This window comes from Squalius cephalus (genome assembly GCF_949319135.1).
Source record: "Squalius cephalus genome assembly, chromosome: 18".
Taxonomy (NCBI): domain Eukaryota; kingdom Metazoa; phylum Chordata; class Actinopteri; order Cypriniformes; family Leuciscidae; genus Squalius; species Squalius cephalus.
The window spans coordinates 30809538-30837246 of record NC_137139.1 but is presented as its reverse complement, the minus strand read 5'-3'; the positions used below and the strand labels follow the sequence as shown (position 1 = coordinate 30837246).

The 27709-nt window shown below is 36.6% G+C and overlaps 1 protein-coding gene across 2 annotated transcripts; it reads left to right on the top strand.

Moving 5' to 3' along the window:
* The first annotated feature begins 441 nt into the window (after nt 1-441).
* podn (podocan) lies at nt 442-23481 on the top strand. 2 transcript variants are annotated; one of them, XM_079849972.1, is made up of 11 exons: nt 442-483; nt 1098-1254; nt 5905-6257; nt 7524-7617; nt 8666-8730; nt 16166-16275; nt 16352-16508; nt 16706-16821; nt 16961-17618; nt 18500-18648; nt 22906-23481. In XM_079849972.1, exons 3-11 carry the CDS (start codon nt 6015-6017, stop codon nt 23084-23086), a joined length of 1773 nt encoding a protein of 590 aa, XP_079706098.1. In that variant the 5' UTR covers nt 442-483; nt 1098-1254; nt 5905-6014; the 3' UTR covers nt 23087-23481. The 2 variants fall into 2 exon arrangements, with proteins under 2 accessions (XP_079706098.1, XP_079706097.1); XM_079849971.1 differs by lacking the exon at nt 442-483 and having other exon boundaries at nt 1034-1254.
* The last annotated feature ends 4228 nt before the right edge of the window (nt 23482-27709 follow it).

Genomic DNA, 27709 nt, shown 5'->3' with positions numbered 1-27709 from the left:
CCGCTGTCCCAGTTTCCTTTCCGGGAAGTTTGTGGAGCGCGTCACAATATATTGAAACTCAGCGTATAAACTCAAGCTCTTGCATGCTATCTGAACGCTTGTTTGGGGTTGGTGCGTAGATCGTCTCTTCTTCTTCTGCTCTTTTTGTGATGATTAGCATCAGAGTTGTGATGGTTAGCAAACAGTGTTGCATTACCACGTACACCTCCTTCTGGATTGGAGTGTGGATCGACTATCACTGACTGTATTCGTCATCTGACTGTCGGTTCGGGACGAATGCATGTACTGTTACACCACTAGTATGTGAAAAACAAACTGAAATTTAATGTATTAATAAAAAGAAAACCCTGGTCTTCTGTGCACAGCTGCACATTCATGACACTACCTAGGAGAGTCTTATGAATTGGCAGCCATTAAGTACCTTTTAGAAAAAAACCTCCTTTTGTGGGAAAGAAGGGCATATGGTATAAGAACAACACCAGGGTGAGTAAATAATAACTTAATTTTCACTTTAGAGTGAACTATCCCTTTAAGGGGTGGGACTTTCTCATTCACGCAAGCATTTGATTGGACAAAAATATACAAAGTGCAACATGACTCATACATTTTTTACTTATTTTCCAGAATAGATTTTTCTTAAATACATACATCTGGTGAAAGTGAATGTTCACAGATGAAATTTTAAACTTTTAAGACTGCATACAAATAGACATGGACAAAAGTTTAATTTTGTTCAATGCACATATTACAGTGAATAAGAAGTGAATTAAAACATGCAATTGGATTTAGCGAGATCTGCATGTGCATAAATGATGCAGTTTAAACCCAAGAGACAAATAAAAAACACATGTTCTTCTGGGCTGACCTATTTGTCTCTTAACGGTTCAGGAACTTTCATGATGTGAATGACAAACTTATAATATTGTTTATATCTTAAAGTGAGAACATTTCTACTCACTGTATGCGCAAATATGTTTCCAAGATGATGAAATCCACACCAGCCTCATATATCAACTACAATCATGGAAGAGTTGTTTTCAAGAGGAACAGAAGACGTTAATTTTTGGCAACACCACTTATTCCTCTTTCCTCTTCAGCGTTCTCTCCCTTTCTGGCTCTTCACACATCTGGAAGGTACAACGGGTGACCGCGTCTCTCCAGTGCTGCTGATCTTATGTGTTTAGGCTGTTTTAGGAAGCTTTGACACGTTGGACTTTTGCTTTAACTTTGTTTGGATACTTTCAGGGAACTGAGGTATGAATCTATACTTTCTGAATATGCATATATGCTTATTTTTTCTCCCGATCCATTGAGTTTTCCCAGAGCATGTGAACTGGTTCCAGCTGTTTTTGATGTCGAACAGGTGTTATCTTGGTGTCATGTGTTTTTCATAATATTGTGTGCTATATAGTTTCTGACCCGTGAGTTACAGTTAGTGTTATGTAACAGTGAACTTTATGGAAAGTGTGAACAGAATGTCTGTTTTTCTTTCTGCATTAATATGAGGCTTTTTATTGTTTGGGAAAGGAGTTGAGCGTTGCAATCAAAAAGTTTAAGAATGCTTCCTTTTTGCCTTGTTTTTGAATTTAATACAAGCTTTTCTTTAAGTATATTATCAGCATATTTGAGTGAATTTGAGAACGTTTTAGTATTTGGTGTCTCTTTGACTTTAATAACAGAAAACCTGATGATCATGTTCTCCACACTCTTGGGAAAAAAAGGATCAATGGGATTCTAAATAGAATCCTATACGGTTTTTAATTCAATTTTAAAGAACCCTTTATGCCATAGATGTTCTATATAAGGAGAAATACTGTCATGTTTAACATGGTTATTTAGATTTTTTGCTGTTTAAGTCATACAATTTAATTTAAAACTAAATAAATGAAAACTAAATCCATAAAATGGATGGGAACCTGTCGTGCTGTTTACAAGACAACGATGCACTAAAAACAGAAAAGCTTGTCCTTTGCGTTTTTTTTTTTGTGTGTACAGATGACAACGCTGTCAAAACGATCCCCGTTCACACACGCGAAAGCGACTAAAAACGCTGAATTCTGCTGCCAGGCCAGTAGGTGGCGATGTCACATTGTAAAGAAACACTATAGACTGAACACGTAATCACATGGGCATGACGTCACGTTTTCACAAATTTCAAAGTCTTCAAAAGTTTTCACGCTTATGTCGTGTAAATGAACGGGCACTAAAAGCTTTCCGTTTTTAGTTGAAACTCTGTGGTTTAAATGATTTGATGTGATCTAAAGAGTGTCAATGGAAGCGAGGAAGTCATGTGATCAGTGCTGAATGAGAAGTATTTGTTGGTCTTTGGTTTAGATTATTGTGGTCTCGAACTTTTGGACCTCACTGTGTATAAATTAGCTGGTGAAAAGGATTTTTGGGATGCTGAGACTTTGCCAAGTAGGACATGTTCCTGGATCAACATCCTTGTTGATACTGGAGTATGATTCCTGTCAGATTATAAATTCATGGTTAAGGCTTGACCAATGTTCATTTCCCTTGATTTTAGTTAATGTTGCGGTTGGGGTTACAACTATGTTTGTTTGACTAGGATGTTGTTGTAAACACAATATGACCTACTTAGCAAAATGAAATTCATGATGGGTTTAGAGCAGTGTTATTGCTGACTAAAACATCAAAATAATTATATAAGCCTGAAATAAATTATAAATATTGCACAAAAAACTTAGAACTTACAGGAAAATAGTGTAGTATACAAGAAAAATACAAGAAATTTCAGTCTTTCTACTTTAAAATTGACTTGCCGCTACTTTGTAGCCTAATTAATTGGGAAATTTACAAGCAATATCTGAGTGAAAATGGTATCAAAGTAAATCCTACACCAAGTTTTTTTTTAGTGCAAAATAAAATAAGTTGAAGTTGAAGAACGAAAATTATTAAGACTAAAATACATTAAAGCTAAATAGAAATATAAAAAAAAAAAATACAAAAGCACATAGAACTTAAATTAAAACGAGTTAAAACTGAATATATAAAAATAAAAGCTAAATGCAAATATGAATAAATCATTTTTTCCAAAAATAGGTTTTAGTCATTTTGTTGTTATTCTTTCTTCCAAAAATATGTCTATATTTTCTTTATTAATTTTTATTTCAGTTTTAGTTATTTTACATAAAGTTAAACTAAATGAAAACAATTTTTATGTTTTCAATTTTAGTTAACTATCCTTGTAATAAATACTATAGAAATAATACTAAGATAACACAGTTTCTCAGTACACTGGTTATTAGACTGAGATTTCTCTAAGTCTTCGCTCCAGCTCCTCCAACTCTCACAGCGATGTGAACTGTGTTTATGTTAGACACCTGTTTGAGATTGTTGGAACTCATTCCAGAATTTTTTTCCCAGTGCACTTTCCTTCCAGTTCTTTAAACGAGACTTCAGATGTGGAATGTCGGGGTTTGTATGAACACGTTGGAGAAAACTGCTCTCAGATCAGGGCTTTGGTGGTGTATTCACACGGTCAATGAATCCAGACCTGTATTTATTTACTGAGGCGAAATAAAGCACATTATCATTTGAAGCGCCACAATCAAAAAGTTTCTTTCACAATCTTTAGTTTGCTAAAGATCAAAATACTTAAATATATGAATAATAAATAGAAATCATAAATCACATAATGCTAAATACTATCAAAACTGTAGATATACAAATAAATATGGTTCTCTGAGAACTGAAATAAAGATTGAATAGGACTAACAAGGAAAAAATAACAAAAAAATCATGCTATACTATTTTGCTACAAATTTTTCACTTACAAAAAGAGTTTAAATCGCTTATTTATGCTATACCAGCATTCAATTTATATTTGGTCTTGGATGAATTTGCTGTGAAATGTTTGACTTTTGATCACAGACTTTGGTTTCTTGGCAAACCCTGAATGCAGTTTGAGACATTGATTACATTTGAACCTTCGAGAGCTTTTTCTCAGCATGAAACATCTGAAATGCAGGAGACTTCAGCAAAAGTCCATTCATCTGTGAGAAATGACAAAACATCTTATTTGTGATTTTTCCTTTCTTTTGAGAACTTTGTTTTATTTTATATATTTTATTTATGTGATTCTTTTCTAATTTTTATTCGGAGAGACGAAAAATCATTTCACTGCAAGTGTGTGACAAATTCAATTGGAACTTGAATATAAACGCCAGGGTTTGGTTAAAAATATTGATTTCTTAATGTTAATTGATTCTTATTTTGAAGTCAAGAATAACTCGCTTATCAGATTGCAAAGGCATTTATTTTCAATGAACATGAAGAAAATATGTGAAAAGTGGAATTCAAGAGTTATTTAATAATAAAGTGTTTATCTGGTAGGGTTAGGAGGGCTTTAATTGTCCCAATAAGGCGGCATTTATTTAATAAATAGAATCATTCACACTCAATATGTTATTATTGCATCCTGTTTTATAATGTACTAAAATACTGAGATGCAAATAGTATCTAACTACTATTTACACTTATTGCAAAGAAAATAGGCACTTTTTGTAACACTTAGGTCCTGTTTACACCCGGTATTAAGAAGTGATTTGGTCGATCGGATCACAACGCTACTGTAAATACAGGTGTAAACGGGGTCTAAAATGTTTTGAGCTTGTCCACTTTCGACCAGTTCCAGAGTTAGTCGAAAACGCTTTGACAGGATTGCTTTCGTAGTGTAAACGCTCATGTGGTCGCATGTGTTCAAACAGCCACAAAACACCGTCTGCTCTCTGTCTACTGACCTAATCTTATGGGAAGCGCACTAGCCAAACGGGATTTAAACTTTGACTGGAAACTGGAGTTTGGTTTCGAGACGAAAAACGTACCAAGCACAATGTTCTCTCACCATTCCTGATTTCTAACACACACACACGGCGTGATCTTATGGCTGTCAGAGCAGAAACTAAAGCTGATGCTCTCCGTGTGTTTCTCCGTCGTCTCCGGGCTTGTTCACATGTAAATTGCGCAAGCTTATTTCATCCATTAGATCAAAAGAACTGAAAAAGCCCAAACATTTACCCACCCATAGACCCTCCCCTCGAAAGAAATCAGGACAGAAGTGGTTGAAAGTGGACAAAAGAGACGGATTAAAACACCAGGTGTAAACGTGAATGTGTCTCCCTCGTCTACTTGTGATCCGATCGACCAAAACACAAGGTGTAAACAGGGGCTTTGTGTAAATAGCATATCACTAGAAAATAATGTGAATATTTCACTTAGTAAAAATAGCCGGTAGGCCTACCTATTTTTTCCTTTAGAAAATTTGCCATGTTCTGCACTGACTGATGGATACACTAATTAATCGAATCTAGGGAAGCACCGATATGAACAATTTGGCAGATACCGATAACCGATAATTCTTTATATTTGAAAGCCGATAACCGATATATTGGCCGATAAATCTAAATCCAAATTATTACATTTTTGAGAGCTTGATTAAAACAACAAAAGTCTCACCATTAAAAGCCATGTCTCAAGCACACAGTTATGATGTTCTCATTATACTTTTATGTAGCCTATATGACAGCTCGTTGGACTTTTTCCGTTTTTGAAGTGATTCCAATCATATTTCAAGCAATTCAAAACCATCATGTTGAACAGTGCACATCTGAAGTGTTTCAGCTGAGGGTAATAATCCATAATTTATCGGCTTTAATATTTGGCCAAATTTTATTATCAGCCCGATAACATTAAAAATGAATACCGATGCCGATACATCGTGCATCCCTAATCGAATCGAATGGAATTTGAATCAAATCACAAGCTGGTGAATCGGAATCGGAATCGAATCGTGACATTTGTGTCAATGTCCAGCCCTAATAAACACACTATAACAAGAAGGAAATCTCCCTACTAAAAGTCATCAATCCTTTTCAATCTCAGGTTTCTTTTGATGCCCCGAGGTCCAGATCTGGTTTGGTTCTGGCTGGATCGGTAAACAGCGTTCAGAGTCGGGTTCAGCGAGGGTCCAGGTGTCGTGTGGCCCGGCAGTGATGGATCAGCGGCGCGGGCTGCTGGAGCTGCTGTGTTTGGTTCTGCTGGGCTGGACTCTTCTTCGAGCTCAGGTGGAACCAGAAGGAGACCCGGACAACGCCCACGGAACAGTGGAGAAAAAGATGTTGTGTCCGGAGAACTGCAGCTGCACCGAGGAGGGGGCGGTGGACTGCAGCGGAGCGAGTCTTAATGAATTCCCACTCGAGTTATTATCCGAACAGACCCGCCAGCTCTCGCTGCAGGTGCGTGGGTCTGTTTACTGATCGTTTCCCCAGCACACTTTCCCTGAGTAGGCCTATTGTGTTTCTTGTTCGTTTGCAGATAAAATCAGACTGAAATAATCAAATTTAAGCATCTGAAATGTTAAAGGGATAGTTCACCCAAAAATGAAAATTAGCCCATGATTTACTCACCCTGAAGCCATCCTAGGTGTATATGACATTCTTCTTTCAGACTTTGAGTTATTTTAGTCGATAAAGTATTAAATGTGGATATTTTTCTTACACGAACGCATCGCTTCACTTCAGAAGGCCTTTATTAACCCCCGGAGAGCCGTGTCGAGCACTGTAATCATGGATAGATGCGCTTTGATGGACTTCCAAAGACATACAGCCATTTACTCCCATTATAAAGCTTGGAAGAGCCAGGACATTTTTTTAATATAACTCCGACTGTATTCGTCTGAAAGAAGAATGTCATATACACCTAGGATGACTTGAGGGTGAGTAAATCATGGGCTAATTTTCATTTTTGGGTGAACTATCCCTTTAAGTAGGCTATAGGAGTTCTAGTGGGGGGTCTAGTGTTCTCCAGTGGACTCATTTATTCATAAATCAAAATAATTAAGATTTTTTTTTTTTTTGAAAGAAGTCTCTTTTGTTCACTAAGGCTGCATTTATTTGATCAAAATAACAGTAATATTGTGAAATATTATTCAAATTCAATATAAAAAATTTCTATGTGAATATATAGTTAAATGTAATTTATTCCTGTGATCAAAGCTGAATTTTCAGCATCATTACTCCAGTCTTCAGTGTCACATGATCCTTCAGAAATCATTCTAATATGATTTGCTTCTCAAGAAATATTTCTATACTATCAGTGTTGAAATCAGTTGTGCTGCTTCATATTTCTTTGTGGGAACGGTGATATTTGTTTTTTTTTTCGGAATTCTTTGATAGAATAGAAAGTTCAAAAGAACAGCATTTATTTAACTTTTGTAACATAACATAACAACATAAATGTCTTTAGTAAGTGTCTACAGTAAGACTACTGTAACTTTTGGTAAATTTCATGCATCCTTGCTGAATAAATGTATCATTATCAATTCAATTCACATTTATTTGTATAGCGCTTTTCACAAAACACATGGTTTCAAAGCAACTTTGCATGGTCTACATTACAATTTAGAGTGAAAAAAAAAAGTATTAGTCAGATCATAGAAGGCATGTAGAAGCAAAGTTTTGATTCAGAGGTTAAATGCCATTTATTTTTCTGCTCTGTCCCAGAATAACCAAATCACTGAGGTCACGCTGGAGCATCTGTCTCGACTTCAGCTGTTGGAGACACTAAACTTACAGAACAACCGGCTCACGACTCAAGGTACAGGGGGATGAGGGGGTCAGCGGAGGACAGCAGCTGAAAACAGCACACAGTAATCTGTTACAGAGAGAGAGAGAGGGCAGGATGGAGGGATGAAGGAGGGAAGAGTGGTGCCGTGTTTGGAGTCCTGCATGTGGGGTCAACATGACTGTTTGAAGTGGAACATGTTTTTATTCAAATAAATCAGCAGAAACATCAGATTACTTTGTTTAAAGGAATAGTTTGGCCAAAATCATGCTATTATTTAGGCCTATTTGTCCTCAAGTCGTTCAAACACACACATGCTGTTTCATACGAGCTAAGAAAAGGACAAAAAACACCACAGACGCTGCCAACATGACTTGTGCGTTAAATTCACAGTATTTTGAAGCCATATTGCTCTGTGTGAATGACAGACTGAATTTGTTCAAGGTGTCATTGACGTCAAACATCATTTTTCATAGTTCTGAATTTCTCACGGGTTTGGAACGACTAATACCGTAATGTCGTAAATGCTATACTTTTGAACTTTCTGTTCATCAAATAATCTTGAAAAAAAGAACGTATCATGGTTTTCACAAAAATATGAAACTGTTTTCAACATCATTTATTGTAAGAAATGTTTCTTTTAGCATCAAATCATATTAGAATGATTTCTGCAGGATCATGTGACACTGAAGACTGGAGTAATGATGCTGAAAATTTAGCTTTGATCACAGGAATACATTACATTGTAAATTATTATACATTACACAATTATACATTATACAATTATTATTACATAAACATTATAAATTGTACTGTGTTTTTGATCAAATAAATGCAGCCTTGGTGAACAGAAAAGACTATTAAAAATCTTAATATTAAAGACATTAAACATTTAACTTAACATTTAAAAATTGAATGATATTGTGTGTGTGTGTGTGTGTGTGTGTGTGTGTGTGTGTGTGTGTGTGTGTGTATATATATATATGCATACAAACATAATTAAAGAAATGAAATATGAAATGAAGGTCAAGAATAACGTGTGCGTGTGTGTGTGTGTGTGTGTGTGTGTGTGTATGTGCAGGCCTTGACGATGAAGGTTTTCATACTCTGGAAAAGCTGAGATATTTATACTTGGCAAATAATAAGGTGAGTCATCAATGTTCATTCTCAATCTCTCTCTCTCTCTCTCTCTCTCTCTCTCTCTCTCTCTCTCTCTCTCTCTCTCTCTCTCTCTCTCTCTCTCTCTCTCTCTCTCTCTCTCTCTCTCTCTCTCTCTCTCTCTCTCTCTCTCTCTCTCTCTCTCTCTCTCTCTCTCTCTCTCTCTCTCTCTCTCTCTCTCTCTCTCTCTCTCTCTCTCTCTCTCTCTCTCTCTCTCTCTCAATCTCTCATCTCTCTCAATCTCTCATCTCTCTCTCTCTCTCTTACTCTCTCTCTCTCTCTCCTGACTTAAAGGGATAGTTCACCAAAAATAAAAATGTTGTCTTCATTTACTCACCATCATGTTGTTCCAAACGTGTATGAGTTTCATTCATCTGTTGAACACAAAAGAAATTATGAAGAATGTCAGTAACTAAACAGTTGACGGTAGCCACTGACTTCCATAGTATTTCTTGAAGTCACTGGATGCCGTAAACCATTTGATTAACAACATTCTTTAAAATATCTTCTTCTGTGTTCAAGAGAAGAAAGAAACTCATACACCAAAAAAATATATATATTGTAAAAAAAAATATATATATAAAATATTACACACGTTGCAATGCTCTTTTATGGTCCAGCAGGTGAAAATTGTGCGTCTGATCATTTATGATTTGAGGTCTCACATCTGGAGCACATTTACAAGTCAAGTTACGCCTTAATTCTCAAGGTTTTAGCATGTTGTGCTGAAAACCAAACCTGTGTTTCTGTTTTGCACTGTTTATCATGTACTCAGATTTGCTGTGGCGTGATTTTAATTGCAACATTTTTGTTGGCAAGTGCACATGCTTTTCATAACAATCTCCATAGAAAAGCAGAGTTAGTCATGTTTCGACATAAAACCAGACCGAGTTTTCGTTTAAAGGCCAGGGTTTTCAGCCACGGCCCCTGAGAGTGACTCACTTTTGAGTTTTAACGTTTGTTTTCCAACACTGAAGCCTTTCCCAGGTCTGTTTAACGCTGGCTGGTGGGAACTGGAGTTTGATGTTTATGTTGGTCATGAGACAGTCTGTTGTCGTGTTATCGGGAGCCAGTTTGGTCACTGCTGTTTAGCTCCCACAATCCCTCGCTCCGTCAGTGGATTGTTCTTCTGCCAGCTGGTAACAGCATGGTCTCTGGACGTCCCGTGCCAGCTTTCCCTGTTAATCACCCAGCTGTGGGAGCTAAAGCGGTCCCGACGACCTCCAGAGCGGGTGCTGGACAGATTTGTTGCTGATGGACTTAAAAAAGGATAACAGGAAGAGAAAGAGATCCTACTGAGATTTTAGTGTAATCTCACCGTCGCGCTAGAAAAGTAAGACAAAGACGCACCAATGAAAGCCAAAGCAAATGCTAGAAACATACGGCGATGTGAATGTTTGCCGTTGATCCCATCGGATCTGTTACATGCATTCTTGCGGCACTGAGTCAGTGTTTTGAGTGATTGTGAAGAACAGATAATCAGTGAGTTTGGCAGAGCTTTGTGGCTTAAAAACAGGGATTTTCAAACTGGGGTCCGGGGACCTCCGGGGGGTCGCAGGGGACTGCCAAATAAATCAATGCAATAATATTAAAGTAAATAGATTAAAAATACATTAATACAAATCTGATTAAAATATATAAAATCTATTAAATTAGGTTAAAATAAATAAATTGATTCATATACATAAACATTAAAATTAAACAAATAAATAAATAGTACAGAACAGTACATATAGTGAGTAGAAAAATATATAATAGTGTAATTTAACAACTAATTTTATATATATATATAATATACATTTTTTCTATGTATAAACTGAATGTTTCTAAAAATGTTTAGAAATTTTAGGGTGGAGGTCCCTCACATGAGGATGATCATATTTGAGGATTCGTGGCATCTAATATATTGAAAACCCCTGGCTTAAAATATATGCATTATGACAGATATTCAGTCTTTTGTTGGAGACGTTAGGCAAACTAGTGTGTTTGCTATGCATGAAATAATCAGCACTTTTTACTTGTACGTATACAGAGATTCTGACTATGATGTCTACACACATTTTAACCAGTTTCTTTGTTGGTTTTTGCACAACCATTCACGGAAATTGCCACCTCGGCCTATTAATTTGCAGCAGTTTTTCTTGCAAATGCATTGAGGCAACACTAGAGGTGCAGCATGAACTTTACTTGCATTGCATGTATTGCATATTTTTCCTAGCTAGAGGTGTCATTCACACACTTGCGTAGAGTACGTTTTGGGCCTCAGATCTCTGAAAAGCCTGTGAAGTCAAAGTACTATGCGCATAAATTAAATCTGGATATAAAAATAATGAAACACATCATTAAAGCTCATAATGGCAATATATGGCAAATAACACCAAGAATGGTGTGACCTTTGCAGTCTCTGAAGCTCGTGAAGTTGGTCGTATGTCTTCTGTCAGCTCTCAGCTCATATCATCACTCTTTTCGTGTGTTGGCTTCACGCTGTTGCGCTCAGAAGGATATCTGGATGCCATCTCTCTCTCAGTCCTCTTCAATCTCCGTTCACATGCTGGAGGCCTTGATCGCAACGCTTAGACACTTCAGCTCTTTTAGCGGCTCCTGGTCCGTGACTTTAGCACACATAACTGTCCTTGTTCATTGAACAAAGTATTTCTCCTTGAGCATGTTAGATTTGAATCGCAGCTGGCGTCACCAAATGACAATGGAGATGTATTGTTGTGTGTGCTTTTTCTTTGCGATGCACGATTTTGGTTACTGGAGGATGGGAAATGTGTATTTCAACGTATTGCAATATTTAACCTCACCATGTATTGACATCCTAAGAATCAATATTTTTTTTGTGTAATATGATTTTAATATTTTTGGGGAAGAAATAGCAATGAAGATGAAGTTTTGCATTGAAATCACTATTATGTCATTGATATTGATATAATATATAACCAGGCAGTTTCTTTTCTTTCTTTCTTTTTTAACATGTACATTATATATATATATATATATATATATATATATATTGCCTCAGGCAAACAATTTCCAACATACACTACCGTTCAGAAGTTTTGGATCAATATGATAAAAAAAAAATAATAATAATTGAATTAAGCGAGGATGCATTAAATTGATCAAATTCGACCGTAAAGACATTTATAATTTTATGCTGTTCTTTTGAACTTTTTTATTCACTGATAGAATCCTGAAAAAAAAATCATGTCACATGGTTTCCACAAAAATATATAGCAGCACAACTGTTTTTAATATTGGGAATAATCAGAAATGTTTCTTAAGCATCAAATCATCATATTATACTGATTTCTGAAGGATCATGTCAGTGGCGTGCACAGACCTCCTCCGGGGCAGGGGCGGAAGGTCCAAAAAGGGCACTCTTTTAAAAAAACATTTATTTTTAAAATAAATCACCTGTATTTAAAGCAGTATCCGTCTGTCTGTTGTGTTTTATCTATTTTAATGACTTCCTCACAATTATTTGGAATATCTCACTCGATGAAGAGCAGCAGTAGGTCAGAGAGCCTCTCTCGGAAATGATGATAATATAACTAATTATTATTTACATTACCAAACAAAACAGAGAATCAAGTCGGTAATTATGAGGAATTCATGTTTAGTTATGTTGATGTTATAAATTGTAGGCCTATGTATTCAATAAAGTGTTAGCTATCATGAAATCAGTAACAATTTACAACAAGGTTTCATTAGTTACATTTATTAACATGAACTAATAATGAACTGCACTTCTACACAATTTATTAATCTTAGTTAATATTAATTTCAGCATTTACTAAAACATTATTAAAATCAAAAGTTGTATTTGTTAACATTAGTTAAAGCTGGGGTAGGTAGGAATGGTCTAAAAAACTTATTTTTCAAATTTGTTTAAACTTTATGTATATATCAATACATAATTAAAATGTAAGTATTCTGAAAAAGAAAGTATAAAAATCGAGTGTATGTAGACCTCTAACGACTGTTTTAAAGACAGCTCATTATTTCCATTCAGTCCACCCTCTCCCTTCTGGGCTCCTTCCAAAGCCACGCCCCCAAAACGCATGAACGCGCGACTCTGGCAGCTGAGCTGGAAGACGCATTATTATTTACCTGAGACGAGTGGAGAGGAAGGAGCGCAGTGCATGTAGCATCATGTCAGAATCACATGTAATAAAAAAATCTAACTTTATCCTTATGAATATAAACAAATAAGATGTATTTTAGTAGCCTACTCACTTTCAAGCTAGCATATCGATATTGGTAAAGTTTAAAATATATATTTTTTGATTCGCTAACGAGCTAGTTATAGGCTAACTATAAGGCAAAGCTAAAAACAGGTTGCATTGATACACGTTTTTCCATAGCTAGTAAGATAATATAACGGTAACTAACGTTGCAGTAGGCTATGTAAACAATTATTCTAGCCATATGTAAGTGCTAAATAAGTTTTGCTAGTACATTATTTCAGCAGCATGACAAGCCAGTGAATTAGCAGGTTTCAGTTGTTGCTTTGCACAGTGCGTGACATTTTATCTGTATGTTATGCGGCTATGTTTTAACACTGAGTCAATGGGCTCCGACGGGCTTGTTTATCGTCATCGGTCTTTTTCCGTTTACCTGTCTTTGTTGTATGAGCAGGTTCCACTCGAGAAATTGGCAGTTTTGGTTGTTTGTCCGCCATTAGCACAGCTGCTCGGCACACCGGCAATCTTGATTTTGAATGACGTACGCGCTGTGCGAGAGAGGGGCGATCAGCGCGTATGCGAACTTGATTGACAGTGCTAAGACACTCCTCCTGGCTCTGATTGGTTGTTTCTTACCGGGAGCGGTGTATTTCTGCAAATGGCAATAGGACCACTGGGAGGAGCCAGAGGAGCTTGATTTTATCACAGATTATCTGTCTCATATTCTACTGTCAGGACATAATGACAGTTTTAACAAATATGTAAAAAATACATTTTTACAAAAGTTACCTACCCCAGCTTTAATGCACTGACTGTGACATAACATGAACAAACAATTAAAAGTTGTATTATTAATAACTAAGATTAACAAATAGGCCTACAGTAGCCTAACAAATGTTTAATTTAGTTTAGTTTCAGACACAGTTGAGCTAACAAACAACAGCACAGTCTGAAAAACAGGTGTAGGCTGAAGCTCTTGCTTATAATGCCTACCTTTTTAAAACATCTCATATTTTAATAAAAAATAAAAATAAAAATAATTATTGTCTTACAGATGAATAATCAATAATTATGATTATTGTCTTCAGTATGTTGTAGGGGTGTAACGGTACGTGTATTCGTACCGAACCGTTTCGGTACAGGGCTTTCGGTTCGGTGCACGTGTGTACCGAATGACTGAATGCAATATTTTGTGTGCGGAACATAGGTACATTTTCGTGTTTCCACACGAACATATTAAGTGGCGGAAGTCTCCGCGTTCAGCGCAAATCCCGCCCTGCAGCTGATTCTAATGTTTTTTCCTATTAGACATTCTCTGGTTTTACCCGTGTTTTACCCGTCGTCACTGTAACAATGAAATAGACTGCATGGCGAAAAAAAGCTTTTCCGCTTCGTGTGCGCCGCCGCACTCTCCGTTCCGTGGCGCGCGCGCGCGCGCGTGTGTGTGTGTGTGTGTGTGTGTGTGTCGACGACCCGCTGCGCTCTCTGCTCAATGTTCGAGTCCGTGTTTGCGATGCGCGTTCTGCTCTGTGGTTAACGGCCCAAACACTCCAATCATGTACCGATCACGCACTGGAAAAGCAAAGTCCGCTCAAATAAGGTGAAATTTCTCAGTAGTAACTTAGATTTCTGTTTGCTGAGCTGGTATAGTTATGCTGGCAACAATGGTAAAATGACCTGCTCTGATCACATGCTCTGGTAATAATAGCTTTGTACTATAGCTTTGGACTATATTTTATTTAGATAACGTTAATTATTAAAAAAGTGGAAAAAAAAAATCTTAAATTGATTATGTTGATTGATTATTGAAAAATAATAATACATTAATATATTTGTTTAATATTATTTTAATATAGGGCTATTTTCTGTTCCTGCACTGTAATCATAGTTATTTATTTATATTTTTCATTATATTTTATTATGTGATATTGGTTTAAGACTGAGAGTATTTTATTTAGTGGAGAACTTTGCAGCAGTATTTTATTTCTTATTCTTTTTTTATTTTATATCTATTTTATTATATTTTATTAAAAAGTGTTTAAAAAAGTGTAAACAAATTTTAAAAAAAAGTTTATAGTAATAAACAACCTGCAATTTAATGTTTGCATTTCTTTCCCTTACTGTACCGAAAATAAACCGAACCGTGACTTTAAAACCGAGGTACGTACCGAACCGTGATTTTTGTGTACCGTTACACCCCTAGTATGTTGACAAACAAATATAAACAGAATACAAAAACATTAGTATGTCCTATGCAATACCATTGCACAATCCAAATACAACAAAAGCAGCTTATTCATTTATCATTCTTTAAATGGTTTCATATAGTTTCAGTGCATTATTTTTAAAATAGTTTCTTTAACTTAAGTGCCCCACATATTTTTAATTCCTCATGACAGCTATTCCATAGATTTACACCTTTAACTGAAATGCAATGGTATTTTGCATTGGTCCTATGTTCTTTTTGAACTGTACAAGTTCCCCTTAAGTCATGTTGGCATTCTCTTTCTGTGAACAACCCTTGGATACTTTCTGGCAATTGATGATTACTTTGTACATGATCTGTAATTTTTTAGTTGTTTTGCATGATTAGGTAATGTTAGTTAATATGAATAATAAACAAATTAACCTTATTGTAAAGTGTACTATGAAATCAAAGATATAAATTCCTTACAATTTAGAGCTGGACATGGACTTTTCCTTGGACATGAAATTTCCTTTCACTAGATGCATTTCCCCAAGCTAATTACACTTGCTATGGCCTGGACAAAAACGAATGACATTGTCAGACTCAGAATGCGGCTGAAATTGAGTTATACTTTTATGATTGTTAAGCATAACTCACATGCTGCCGCAACTTTTACAGTAGCATGGTAGGATAAATGTAACTTTTCCGTATTAGCTTAATATTACCTGCTGCCCGTGCAGTTTGAAGACTCGCGGCGAACTGCTGCGTACATAGCGCTGCAAAAAAAAAGAACTCCGCCTACTGCCACTTCACCTCCGCCAAATGCTTCCGCCAAAAAAATAATATTTAATATTTGTTTGTATTATTATTGTTCGTGGCAATGGTGTATAAGTGTATTGTTATTTATTATAATACTTATTTTAATAATTATTATTATTTACATTTATCAGAGAGGGGCACAATACATTTTGAGACAAAAGGGGCAGGGGCATTTTGCCGTAAGGACCGACTTGTCTTGACATGATGCTTTTAAACGTGTTCACAGCTCACAGCAGCTCCCAGACACCTCCCTGCCTCTTTGGTCAGCGCTGACTTCGCTGCAAACCAGCTCACTAAAATCTACCCCAACACATTTGGCCAGAAGCCTGCCCTGAAGTAAGCCCAAAATGCTCTTTTCACTTGCTTTATGTGTTGCTTTTTGAGTGTTAACGGTCTGTGTGCTGTGCTTCAGGTCAGTGTATCTCCATAACAACAAGCTAACGGATGCCGGCCTGCCAGAGAGCATGTTTAATGGATCAGACAACCTCGAGATCCTCATTATGTCCAGTAATTTCCTCCGTTATGTCCCTAAAAATCTGCCCACCGCCCTCTACCGCCTACACCTGAAGGTAAGACCCGTGCGTAGCTCATTAAATGGAGAGATTACACAAAAACAATGCTCAGCAATCGTTTACATGCACTCAGGTTGTTCTGAACCACTTTCAGTCCACATCACTAAGATACATAATGACATAATTGCCCCAGTACACATCTCTGAATCAAAAATAATCATTGTTTATATAATTGTTTGTCTATTTTTATGCAGAACAACAAGCTGGAGAAGATTCCCGCTGGCGCATTGGATAATTTGTCTCATCTTCGAGAACTTTACCTGCAAAACAACTTCTTGAGTAATGATGGCGTGGACAACGAGACCTTCAGGTCAGCATGACTGAATAAACCAAGAAAAACCCTAATTTACCTCCCACTCTTTCTTCTGCACGGCTCTCTTCTTCTGCATCTTGTAAAAACTCTACCCTGAGCTGTAACTGATGGAAAATATCCTGCCTTCTCTCATCAGTCACTTGAACAGTATGGAATATCTGGATTTGTCCAATAACAACTTGACCATGGTTCCTCTCGGGCTGCCCCGCAATATCGTCCTGCTTCACCTGGAGAAGAATTACATCCAGAGCATCGCAGTCAACGCTCTGACGCCCATCCGAAACTTGGAGTACCTGCTCCTCCACAACAACCACCTCCGCTCTCGTTCCATCCATCCGGCCGCCTTCCATGGCCTCAAACGTCTCCACACCGTCCACATGTACAACAACCTCCTAGAGCGAGTTCCCCGCGGCCTTCCTCGCCGCGCGAAAACCCTCATGCTTCTCCACAACCACATCAGCGAGATCGGACGCAACGATCTGATCACGCTTTACACCCTCACCGAGCTCAACCTCAGTTACAACCGCCTCACCAGTGCCAAGCTCCACAGAGAGGCCTTCAGGAAGCTCAGGATCCTGGAGACGTTGGATCTGTCGGGAAACAAGCTCCAGGCGCTGCCGTTGGGGCTTCCCAAGAGCCTCCAGATTCTGAAGGTGAAGGACAACCAGATGACTGAGGTACCAGAAGGAGCTCTGCTGGGAATGAGCTCGCTGAGGGAGATCTACCTGGCCAACAACCAACTGAAGCTCAACTCCATCTACCAGGGAGCGTGGCAGGAGCTGAGCGCACTCACGGTGAGAGATAGTGTGGAAGAAATGTAATATGTTGTGTATCCATATGTTTGATTTTCCTTTATGAATGGAATTGCTTAGGAAGGCAGTAATTTGAATATAATTTGCATGAGGACTGATTTGATAGAAACAAAGACCAGTTATTGATCTTATGAATGTATATGACCATTTTATAAAACGGTTAGTTCCGATCCTTGATTCTGATTGGTCAATAGCTGTGTTTTATTCACGATAAAATTAAAATTAGGTAGGTAAAGTCTTATCAAGTTAACAGCTAGATTACAACGGTTTTGTGCAAGTAATTAAGGTCCTTGCACACTGAAAATCCGAAATTTTCGGTGGCTCTGAATTGTCAAAACACCATTTACGGATGCGAAAAACGCATCGTTTTTTTTTTTTTCGCATCGTTTTGACGGACGAAAGTTTCGGAGGCAGTGTGTAAGCGTGATTGACATAACGTGAGGTCGTATTTATTTTTTAACGTGCGAAAATTTCGGACGCGAATTTCGGACTAGTGTGAACTTATAACTGATGTTATAGGTTGACCTCAGGAAATGCATTTTATTAGTTATATATTTTATTTAATTTTACTTTACATTCTGTTCTTTTATTTATTTTTTATTCCTGTGGCAGAAGCAATCTCAGAGAGAGCTTGTTTTCTCCCTTCAGCTGGATAAGAAAAGCACTCTTACATAAAAGGATGAAATATCTGTCATTGCATGCTCTCATAAGTGCTGTTTGTAGCCAAGGAAAGATTCTTGTGATCTGTTTCCTGATCCATAAAATCCAATTTCACATTTCAAGGTTTGGGGTTTGTCCATCTCCCTTTATTGTGTGATATATGGAGAAAGAGGATGCTTGAGCATGTTTTATGTGTGTTTCAGACGCTGGATCTCTCCGGTAACATGTTGTCTCACATTCCTCCTGACCTGCCCGAGTCTCTGGAGTTCCTTCACCTGCAAAACAACAGGATCAGCTCGGTTTCCGCCACAGCCTTCCTCAACACACCCAACATTAAAGGCATCTTCCTCAGGTGACTCCTGCTCTTTCTCTCTTTCACTCATGATTATGAGTAGTGTTTGTACTTTCACTCGTAGTGAGGCCTGCGTCCCACTAGAAGATCATTCAGTCGAAAGCATATTTTGAAAGAAATCTTTTAACACTAACCAAGGCTGCATTTAATTAATCAAAAACACAGTGAAATTGGGAAATATTATTGCAAATTAAAATAACTGGTTTCTATTTGAATATACTTTAAAAAGTAATTTATTCCTGTGATCAAAGCTGAATTTTCAGCATCATTACTCCAGTCTTCAGAGTCACATGATCCTTCAGAAATTATTCTAATATGATGGTTTGCTGCTCAAGAAACATTTATGATTAATATCAATGTTGAAATCTGAAACTGTGATACATTTTTTTTCAGGATTCTTTGATGAATAGAAAGTCCAAAAGAACAGCATTTATTTTAAATAGAAATATTTGTAATATTATAAATAGCTTGATTGTCTTTTGATCAATTTGATGCATCCTTGCTGGATAAACTTTCTGCACTTTCTAATCATTATGAATAGATGTCTCCTATAAGTATAAATGAGCAGTTAATAAAACAAAAACATGTCACATAAAGGTCTTAAATGGGGTTGTTTAATCAGTTAAAAGTCATAAACTGTTGTAGCAAAACCGGATCGGCACATGGATTTTTGTTCATTATCCTGACTTTGCATGTAAACACATTTTACCGCCGTTCTGATGGCTTATTAATTGTCTGCAAGGGTTTTTGCATGTCTGTTTATGTTTTGGTATCAAAACCAGATAAAACCCAGATGACTTCAAAATCTCATGTAAACGTGGCTTGTTTGCATTGTTGGCTTTTTTAATGAGCTAACGTGTTTTGTTTATACATGCAAACACATTTGGATCAGATCATTTTTTTCCCTGAAACTCTGCGATTCATTATTGTGGTCTGTTGGATCTGCTCTGCTATAATGAACTTATTTCAGAGCTCTCACAGCTGTACTAACTCCCACATAACGCGAGGCGAGAACATTTCCCATAAAATCATACAGTATCATAACAAGCGTTCAGAGTGTAATCTGAGTCGGGGAGCATGTGGAGTGAATGACATGGTGCATTTTAAGAACATTTCTCAAAATAGTTTTCCCGTCTTGATCTGGTTATTGGTTTCAGAAATATGAGAAGCACTGGGATTTGGACTAGTTTAGGTGCTGGTGTGATGATGATGATGGTGCAACATGAAAATACGCTGACTCAGGTTTAATGATGGTGTTTATACAAAAGAAGAGATGTTCCTTCTGCAGTGAGATTACTTTATGTTGTTATTTCATCTGGTGTGTTTGTTTTTTTTTTGAGTTGATGAGGAGATTTTGTTTTTATAGAATCCTATATCTATATAATTTTAACATTCTAAACATCTTTTTATGTTACATTTAAAGGAGAACTCCGGTCAATTTTAACATTTTTTTTGTAAATTTGGAGTGCTGTCAGTACAGAGAACAACGACAAAAATCGGTTTTGTTACCTATGATCACGCGCGTGAACTCGACAATCGACTACTGTGGACTTCGACCGAAAACAGGATGTAAATACAGGTATGTGCGCTGGCTGAATTAACATCACTTTTATTCATATCTTTCACATCTACTGCAGTCAGATTCACTCGTGTTCACTCTGAAGGAATCACTCACATGGCTGTGCACTTGTAATGACACATCAAGGATGTTAAGAGGCTAAAAGCAGGTTTAAATATTGCCCCATTGAAGTCAACAGGGTGCAAATTTTAAAAAGAGGATAACACGGTGTAGGTAACACCGATTTCTGTCGTTGTTCTCTGTACTGACAGCACTCCAAATTGACAAAAAAATGAGCTCAATGTTAAAATTGACCGGAGTTCTCCTTTAACTAGCCTGGGTTTCCCCATGCTGCCTTGCGCTCAGCGCGATTTTATTCACGCTGCACGTCTCAATGAGAAAGAGGTCTGACGTTAGCCAGGCTAACATTTAACAATTTTCTTTAACAAATATGTCCCTCTCTGAACAATAATTTTTATCTAACACATAATAGGATTTAAAAATATGTGTAGGCCTATTTCAGACCCCGGGTTGTTGTGCAATACACTGCTAAACTGATTTTCTTCCTCAGTATTTTTGTCTTGTTTTTCAGTACAAATATCCAAATATTTTAAAATCAGGATACATTTATTTGATAAGCAAAATTATTAAAGATAAGTCTTGTGTCACGTTCAGTTTTGTTTTGTTCATGGACATCTGTCACTGTTTCTTTGTTCAGTTTCCCGCTACTCATCCGTCTCCTTGGTTACCGTCATTATTAGTTCATGTGCGTCAGCTGAGTCTAGTAATTATCCTCGATATGTTCACTACTTAAGTTGTTCCTTCTCCTGCACTCCTTGTCTGGTCACTGTAATACCTGCGTCATGTTAATGTAAGTTACTGCTGTCTGGTACATGATTCCTGAGAGTTGCTATTAAAGTGTTTGGATTTCATCTTCTGAGTCTTCAGCCTGTTCCTGACTAAACCACACCATTACATCTTGTTTGTTTTGTTTTTTTCTAAAAATCAAAATTGTATTAAAATGCTTAAAGCAAGAAACTATTTGCCAGTGGAGTCAGAAAAGTAAACTTTTTTTCAAAGAGAAAACAAGTTTTTTTTTTTTTTTTTATAATGTTGACTACTATATTCAATCTTAGAAATAGTTTCAATGGGGTTCTATATAAAACACAAGCTGTCTTATTAATGCTTATTAATGAATGAATTTTAATGAACACTTTTTGCCAAAAAGTTTCTATATAAGGAAAAATGTCTTAAATCAGTTTTCAAAGTGTGAGGCGAACCAGAGCATGTCAGTGGTGAAAAAATGAATGAATAAAAAAAAAAAAAATTTTGCAATCAATACATTATAGTGGTAACAATACTTGGAATGAAAATGGTCATTCACGTTGGGAGAGGAACAGAAGCATTCAAGAAGTGAACATGAAAATGGTTCAATATCAATATATATTGAGTTGATTCCCCAAACCCAATGTTCATGTTGGAGAGGCAGATTCCAGGTCTCTTGTACATAATTTCCTGTCCGCTCTCTGCAGTATCTATTAATAAAAACACGGAAGAAAATAAAAAAGATGGATTCATGTGCATCAATAAAGCACTCAAGTGCGTAGGTGAATGACATCATGGACTTGATGGAAGTTGACATGCCTGAGCCATTACAAGCCATGTCAGTGTAATTGTTTTGCAATTTAGCTGGTCTATTAAAAAAAATATGGGCTAGAGTGCTGAATTCCTGCTTTGATTTGAGAACATCCAACAGTCCAGGATTGAACGACTCTTTTCTGAGAATTCACTCACCATCTAAACTGGAATGAGATGGCATGTTTGAAAATCAACTAGTGAAAGACACTAAAAAATGATGTTCTTCCTCACTATTTTTGTCTTGTTTTCCAGTACAAATATCTAAACTTTCTTAAAGCAACAAACAACTTGACCTAAATGGTTCCTAGGGAGTTATACTCTATCAGTGTCAGTGTTTCTGACTTCCCCGAAACGCCTCCATTGTAGTCTTGAGTTTTCTTCCAGGAACGAACACGTCACAAAATTCCTCATTTTAATAATTCATACGCAGAATAAAGGGGTGGGGCCTGGTTGAGTTAGTTAGTAGTGTGTTGAAACTGACGGTTATGGTAAGAGACCAATCCCGACCAATCAGAGCACAGTGTGCTTTTCAGAAGGAGGGGCTTCATAAAGACAGGAACTAAACAGAGTGTTACTGACAGACTGGGAAGAGAGGAGCTGCAAAAATGGAGAATATGTGAAAAATAATGTGTTTTGAACATTCAAGAACATCCAAAAGCAAAATCAAGACTTTGTAAAAGGGCATAATGGGTCCCCTTTAAGATATTAAAAATAAAATATATATCAAAAAGAAGTGTTTAAGCCTGAAACAAGAAAATAGGCCTTCCAGTGGGGTCAGAAAAATAAAGTAGTTTCACCCTAGAATAAAGTTTATTTTATATTCTGAGCCCATTGGAAGGCCTAGTTTTAAGGTTAAACTTTTATTTTTGATAAGATTTTTCAGAAACAAGACATAACATCTTAAGTCATTTTGCTTCTCAAGTAAATGTATCCTGATTTAAGAATGTTTAGATATTTGTACTGGAAAACTAGACAAAAAATACCGAGGAAGAAATTAGTTTTTCTTTTAAATTCAGTGCATTAACTATTTCTCTGCCTCTCTCATTCTCTTTCTCCCTCAGATTTAATCGTCTCTCAGTTCATTCGGTATCCGAAGAGTCTTTTTCTCACCTGTCCAAGCTTCAGGTGTTGGACATTGGCCACGGTAACATCTCGCCCAACCGAGGCCGAGGAGGAGGAGAAGAGGAGGAAGAGGAAGAGGAGGACTTACCGTTTGATGAAGAGGAGGAGAAACATTCATGAGTCAGGAAGGAATGGAAAACAGTAAAATTCATGCCCTGAACTTTCCCTTGCTCAAAAATAAAATAAAAATGACAACCAGTTTGAAATTATACATGCATTTTGGCTGCTGACAGAGTGTGATTCATTTCTAAATAACATCTGAGTGCATGGGAAGATATTATAGACATATTTTCATTTGGCTTTATGTTGTAATCAGAAGCAATAGTAAGAAAAGAAGTGTCTCATAAACAGTATGTAAATATCTGGTGCAGGATACCGGAAAGTTTTATTGGTTGTCTTTTATTTTTTTTTGTTTTTGTGATGTTTGCTAATTCATGACTCATTGCTCACTGTGTTTACATGTATGAATACATTTTGTGCTATGAAATTATAATTTCTTTCTCCAGAGAACAGGCTCATCTGAGTATTTCTTTTTTTCTGTAAAGGAAGACTGACTGAAAAAGTGTATACCAGGTCTTCTGAAGTCATGTGGAAACTGACTGCATTTATGTAGAAATCTCATTCAGATTCAAAAGTGGTGCATCAGTGTGCAACACTAAATTTGATATCATTGATGGTTTGATGTTTAGACAGTTTTCCCATGAAGAACAACTTAAATGTTGGGGTGCTAATCACACAAATCTATTGATTTGAAAAGATTTGATGATTTTGAAAGATTTGTAACATAACGTAACATAACAGGGGATATATTTTATTTGTTTGTTTGGAACTTGACTGCTGGATTGTGCACCATTCAGAATCAGTTGAGAATGTTTTTTTAAAACTCCCATCAATTCCTGAATTTGAATTGAATTGGAACTCAGGTAGCAAAATGGAACCGGAATTGAATTTGAATTTTAAGGAAGCAGAATTTAAAGGGATGGGTCGGAGTAAAATCAACCTAGGCTCCTTTGCACCATGACCTCAAGCCAAACACCCCCCCAGCCTTTTTTCCCCTGGTCGAACATTATTAAAATTAGAGCTTATTTAGAGATATCAGCCGGATGGCTTAGTGCAGGCACTGAAATTCATATAACCCAAATAAGTGTAATTTTAACAAGAAAAATGCAAATTAATGTTGGCTTAAAAGTGCAGGTAGTAATATTGACAGCTAGTGGTTGAAATGGGTACTGCAGTCCAAATTCAAAATATTGGAGAGAGTTGCTTCCCCTGCCTCCTCCTCTTCAGACTGGACGCTCACGCGGGTTGCCAGATTGAGGACACGCAACAGGAACGAGCGCAACTGACAACGGAAGGCAACGAGTCTTACACTGTAAGTTGATTCATCCACATTTTAATATTCCTCTGGATTTTTAGATACATGTTGAAACTTTTTTTTTGTCGGGAATCTGCCATCTCTGACCTAGATTGTTTGCTGTGTTATCCGCCAACTGGCAACCTGGGGAGTCAAAATACGATTGGGTAAATTGGCAGTGGGCGGGATCACACAGATCAAAACAAAAACAGACATTCCAACACTGAACTCACATTTTAAAGTAAGAATAACTGGCTTATTGAATATGAATATATTCTTGAATATGAACTTAGCATGTTTTCTAAATATCTGCAAACATATGGTTTATGTTTAGATGCTTTAGTACAGTCAAAAAAATAAATAAAAAAAGAACATACAGCAACATTAAAGTTTGAAGGTTTTATAGGCCTTACAGATAGATTTACAAACATGAACACTTAATTTCCCAAGAATGCACCCAAAATTCCAATTTCCTGTTAAATTTATTTTGAATTTACAATTAGAATTCCAAATCCATAAATTCCAAATCATTTCAAGTCATTTCAATTCAACTTCCTGTCAGTTTAGACCAATTCTATTCAAACTGAACACTCATGAATTAAAAGAGAGTTTTGAATTTTGCACAATTCTGCTTGGCAGATGTGGTCCCTCGAGACCTGCATGAAGATTCTTCAAAAATTCTCATTTTCGGAAGACAGGGAAGGATACAAGGGTGAGTAAATTATAACAGAATTCTCAGTTTACTTATTATGACAGCCTTTTGAGTCTTTCATGTACAGAAAGTTTTGATAACTATATGTACTTTTGTGCAGACAGATTTGTGTTATGCTTTAGAGTTCATCTTTCATCATGCAGAATGTGGTGATTTTCTGGGAAAATCGCTTTCAGAGTTTAATGAACGGAAAGGTCTTCTGTAAAAGATAGGGTGTTTAAACTGCCAGACAGTCCCTATAAGAAAAAAAAAAAAAAAACGTTTATTACCTTTCTAACTAATGAATGTGTTGCGACGGGTAACTGCACATGACATGCAACACAAATATGAAGATGTTTGTGTTCTAATTCTCCAACTAAAAGCTCGAGATAGTGAGCTTGTCATCTTCGCAGGTCTTTCATTTAAAATTTTGAACATTCTCTTTGACAGCATACATTTTGCACTCGCACAGAATGCTTTTTTTTTTTTCATTCCATTGAGCTACTTTTCCATTATTTTTCAAGGTGAACGCGCGCTAGACGGACGCCCTTTGCACTCGCATCTCGTGAAACAACAATAATAGGCATTAAAAAGCAAACGTGGAACCTATTATAGTTGATTGGACAAAAGCAAAAATGTCCTTAACCCTTGCGCTGTGCTGAAAATCCCTGACCTGTCTTTTTATTTAAAGAAATAAAATAATTAAAGGATTAAATGTGATTTAAGGGAGTAAAGAAGAAGAACTGTAAAATAAGTTCTAGGTCTAATCATAGCCTAGTTGTAAAGTAATCCATTTAAACTCTGCAAATAATATTTTATTTTATAATATGCACACATTCACTCTTGTCAGCATGTCTAATAGCCTATGTTTTTTGTCTCGTTTCTTGTCTCGTCACATTCAGTTATGAATGAGTTTAAAGTGCATATTTTCAATTGAAAATGGCGAAATTACTTTAAAAGGTTGAATAGTTAGCATCACTGTATGTAACTGTGGGTCTTAAACATAACCATTGTAAAACAGTTGTCAAATGTTAAATGTTTAGTTTACTCTTTCGCTGTTAAAACTAAAAGCGCGACCTTGGAATTCTCACTCGTCTTCGGCGAACATTACGCCCCGCCTTCTTTGATCTGATTGGCCATCATCTTGACATTGATGAGCGTTGTTGGACCGCTGAAGCAAACTTTGCTAAAATGTTATTTTTGATCGGGAACACCACACACGTGTAACACAAATTATCAAAACGTTTTTTGGGAATTTGTTATGACCTGTGTGAGTAAATTCATTGTGTTTTAGTCCAATGCGATAACATTAGGCTAACTAGCAAATCCTCTCAGGGTCAAAGTGACTGGAACACAACATGGTTAAAATCACATGCTAAAATGTAGCCTAATTGGTTTCCAAATTTCATCCTCTCTGCTAATTCACCACACAAAATATTTATCCTTTCCCCGAGCAAACCTTTATTTAATGTAGTCCATCTATCATTTTCTTTTACCTCGTGTGCTTTTTGAGGAAAAGAGCATGTCACATAGCATCTGTCTAATTTCATCTGTCTAAATAAATGTGTGAAAAATGCCCTCCGGTTCTGATATTACTCTCACAACCTTGGACACGACCAACACAAGATATTTATTTTTCAGCTGTGCCGTTTGTGCTTGGTTGCATTTTTATACTCATATTTAGAAGAGCAACTCTGCTATTTTTCCTTTTGTTGGTAACAATGTTTGATTAAATCTTGTTCATTTAGCGCAAATGGTTTGTGTACGAGTCGTGTGCTTTCCAGATTGTGCAAACACACTTGTAATCTCATCATGTTGTGTTAAGTGAGGTTTGGGTGTTGAAGCATATTTATCAGTGATGCTTATTAAACAAGGATCGATTATTTGAAAGGAAATAACTCTTTGCAGCATTATTGCCTAATCATCACGATTAAATATGAGTGTATAGAAATGCTTTATTGATGCATCCCCCCCCACAGTATTAACAAAATATTGGCCCATGAATTCTATCATTAATTATCTTCAGAACAGACGTAATCTGAGGAAGTGGGGATCACAGATGTTCATCAATGTGTCTTGCGTCACGGTCCAAATAATAACACTCGCTAATCAGCAGAATGAGAGTAAAATGGGATTAGGTGAGTAAATTATAAATGCATTTCCTTCCTTTTGTAGAAACTGCAACTCAACATAATGCAATGCAACACGAGTGTGAAATGTCCACAACAATTTAAAAGGAAAACGGCTATTCATTTGACAACAATATTTCAAGCAAATTAGAGGAAAATAAAGCAAGATACAGTTTGATAGCTGGTTGAAATATTAATGGGCAGTGAATCTTTTAAAATTAGCTAAGTTAATTTTTGGTAATTCCTGTGAGAAAGTCAATTATAAGTGCAAATGTGACATGTTTTTACTCTTTTAAAAAAAGAAGTTCACCTTAGAATACTGAAATGAGATCTCTCCTATTGAACAGAATAGCTAAAATGTCATGCATTATTGTTTTTGTCTTGTTTTGTCAAGGTCACTATTAATCTTGACCTTGTGAGCTCAACATAACAAAAGCTGTTTAAATGTCATCTTCTCCTGCTTTTCTTTAGTCTGGAGATAAATAATGCTGTTTCTATGCTCAATATATCTGCTGCTGCCCTCAAGCTGTCTCTTAGTGATTAACATCAGTGTCCAACACTACGATTCA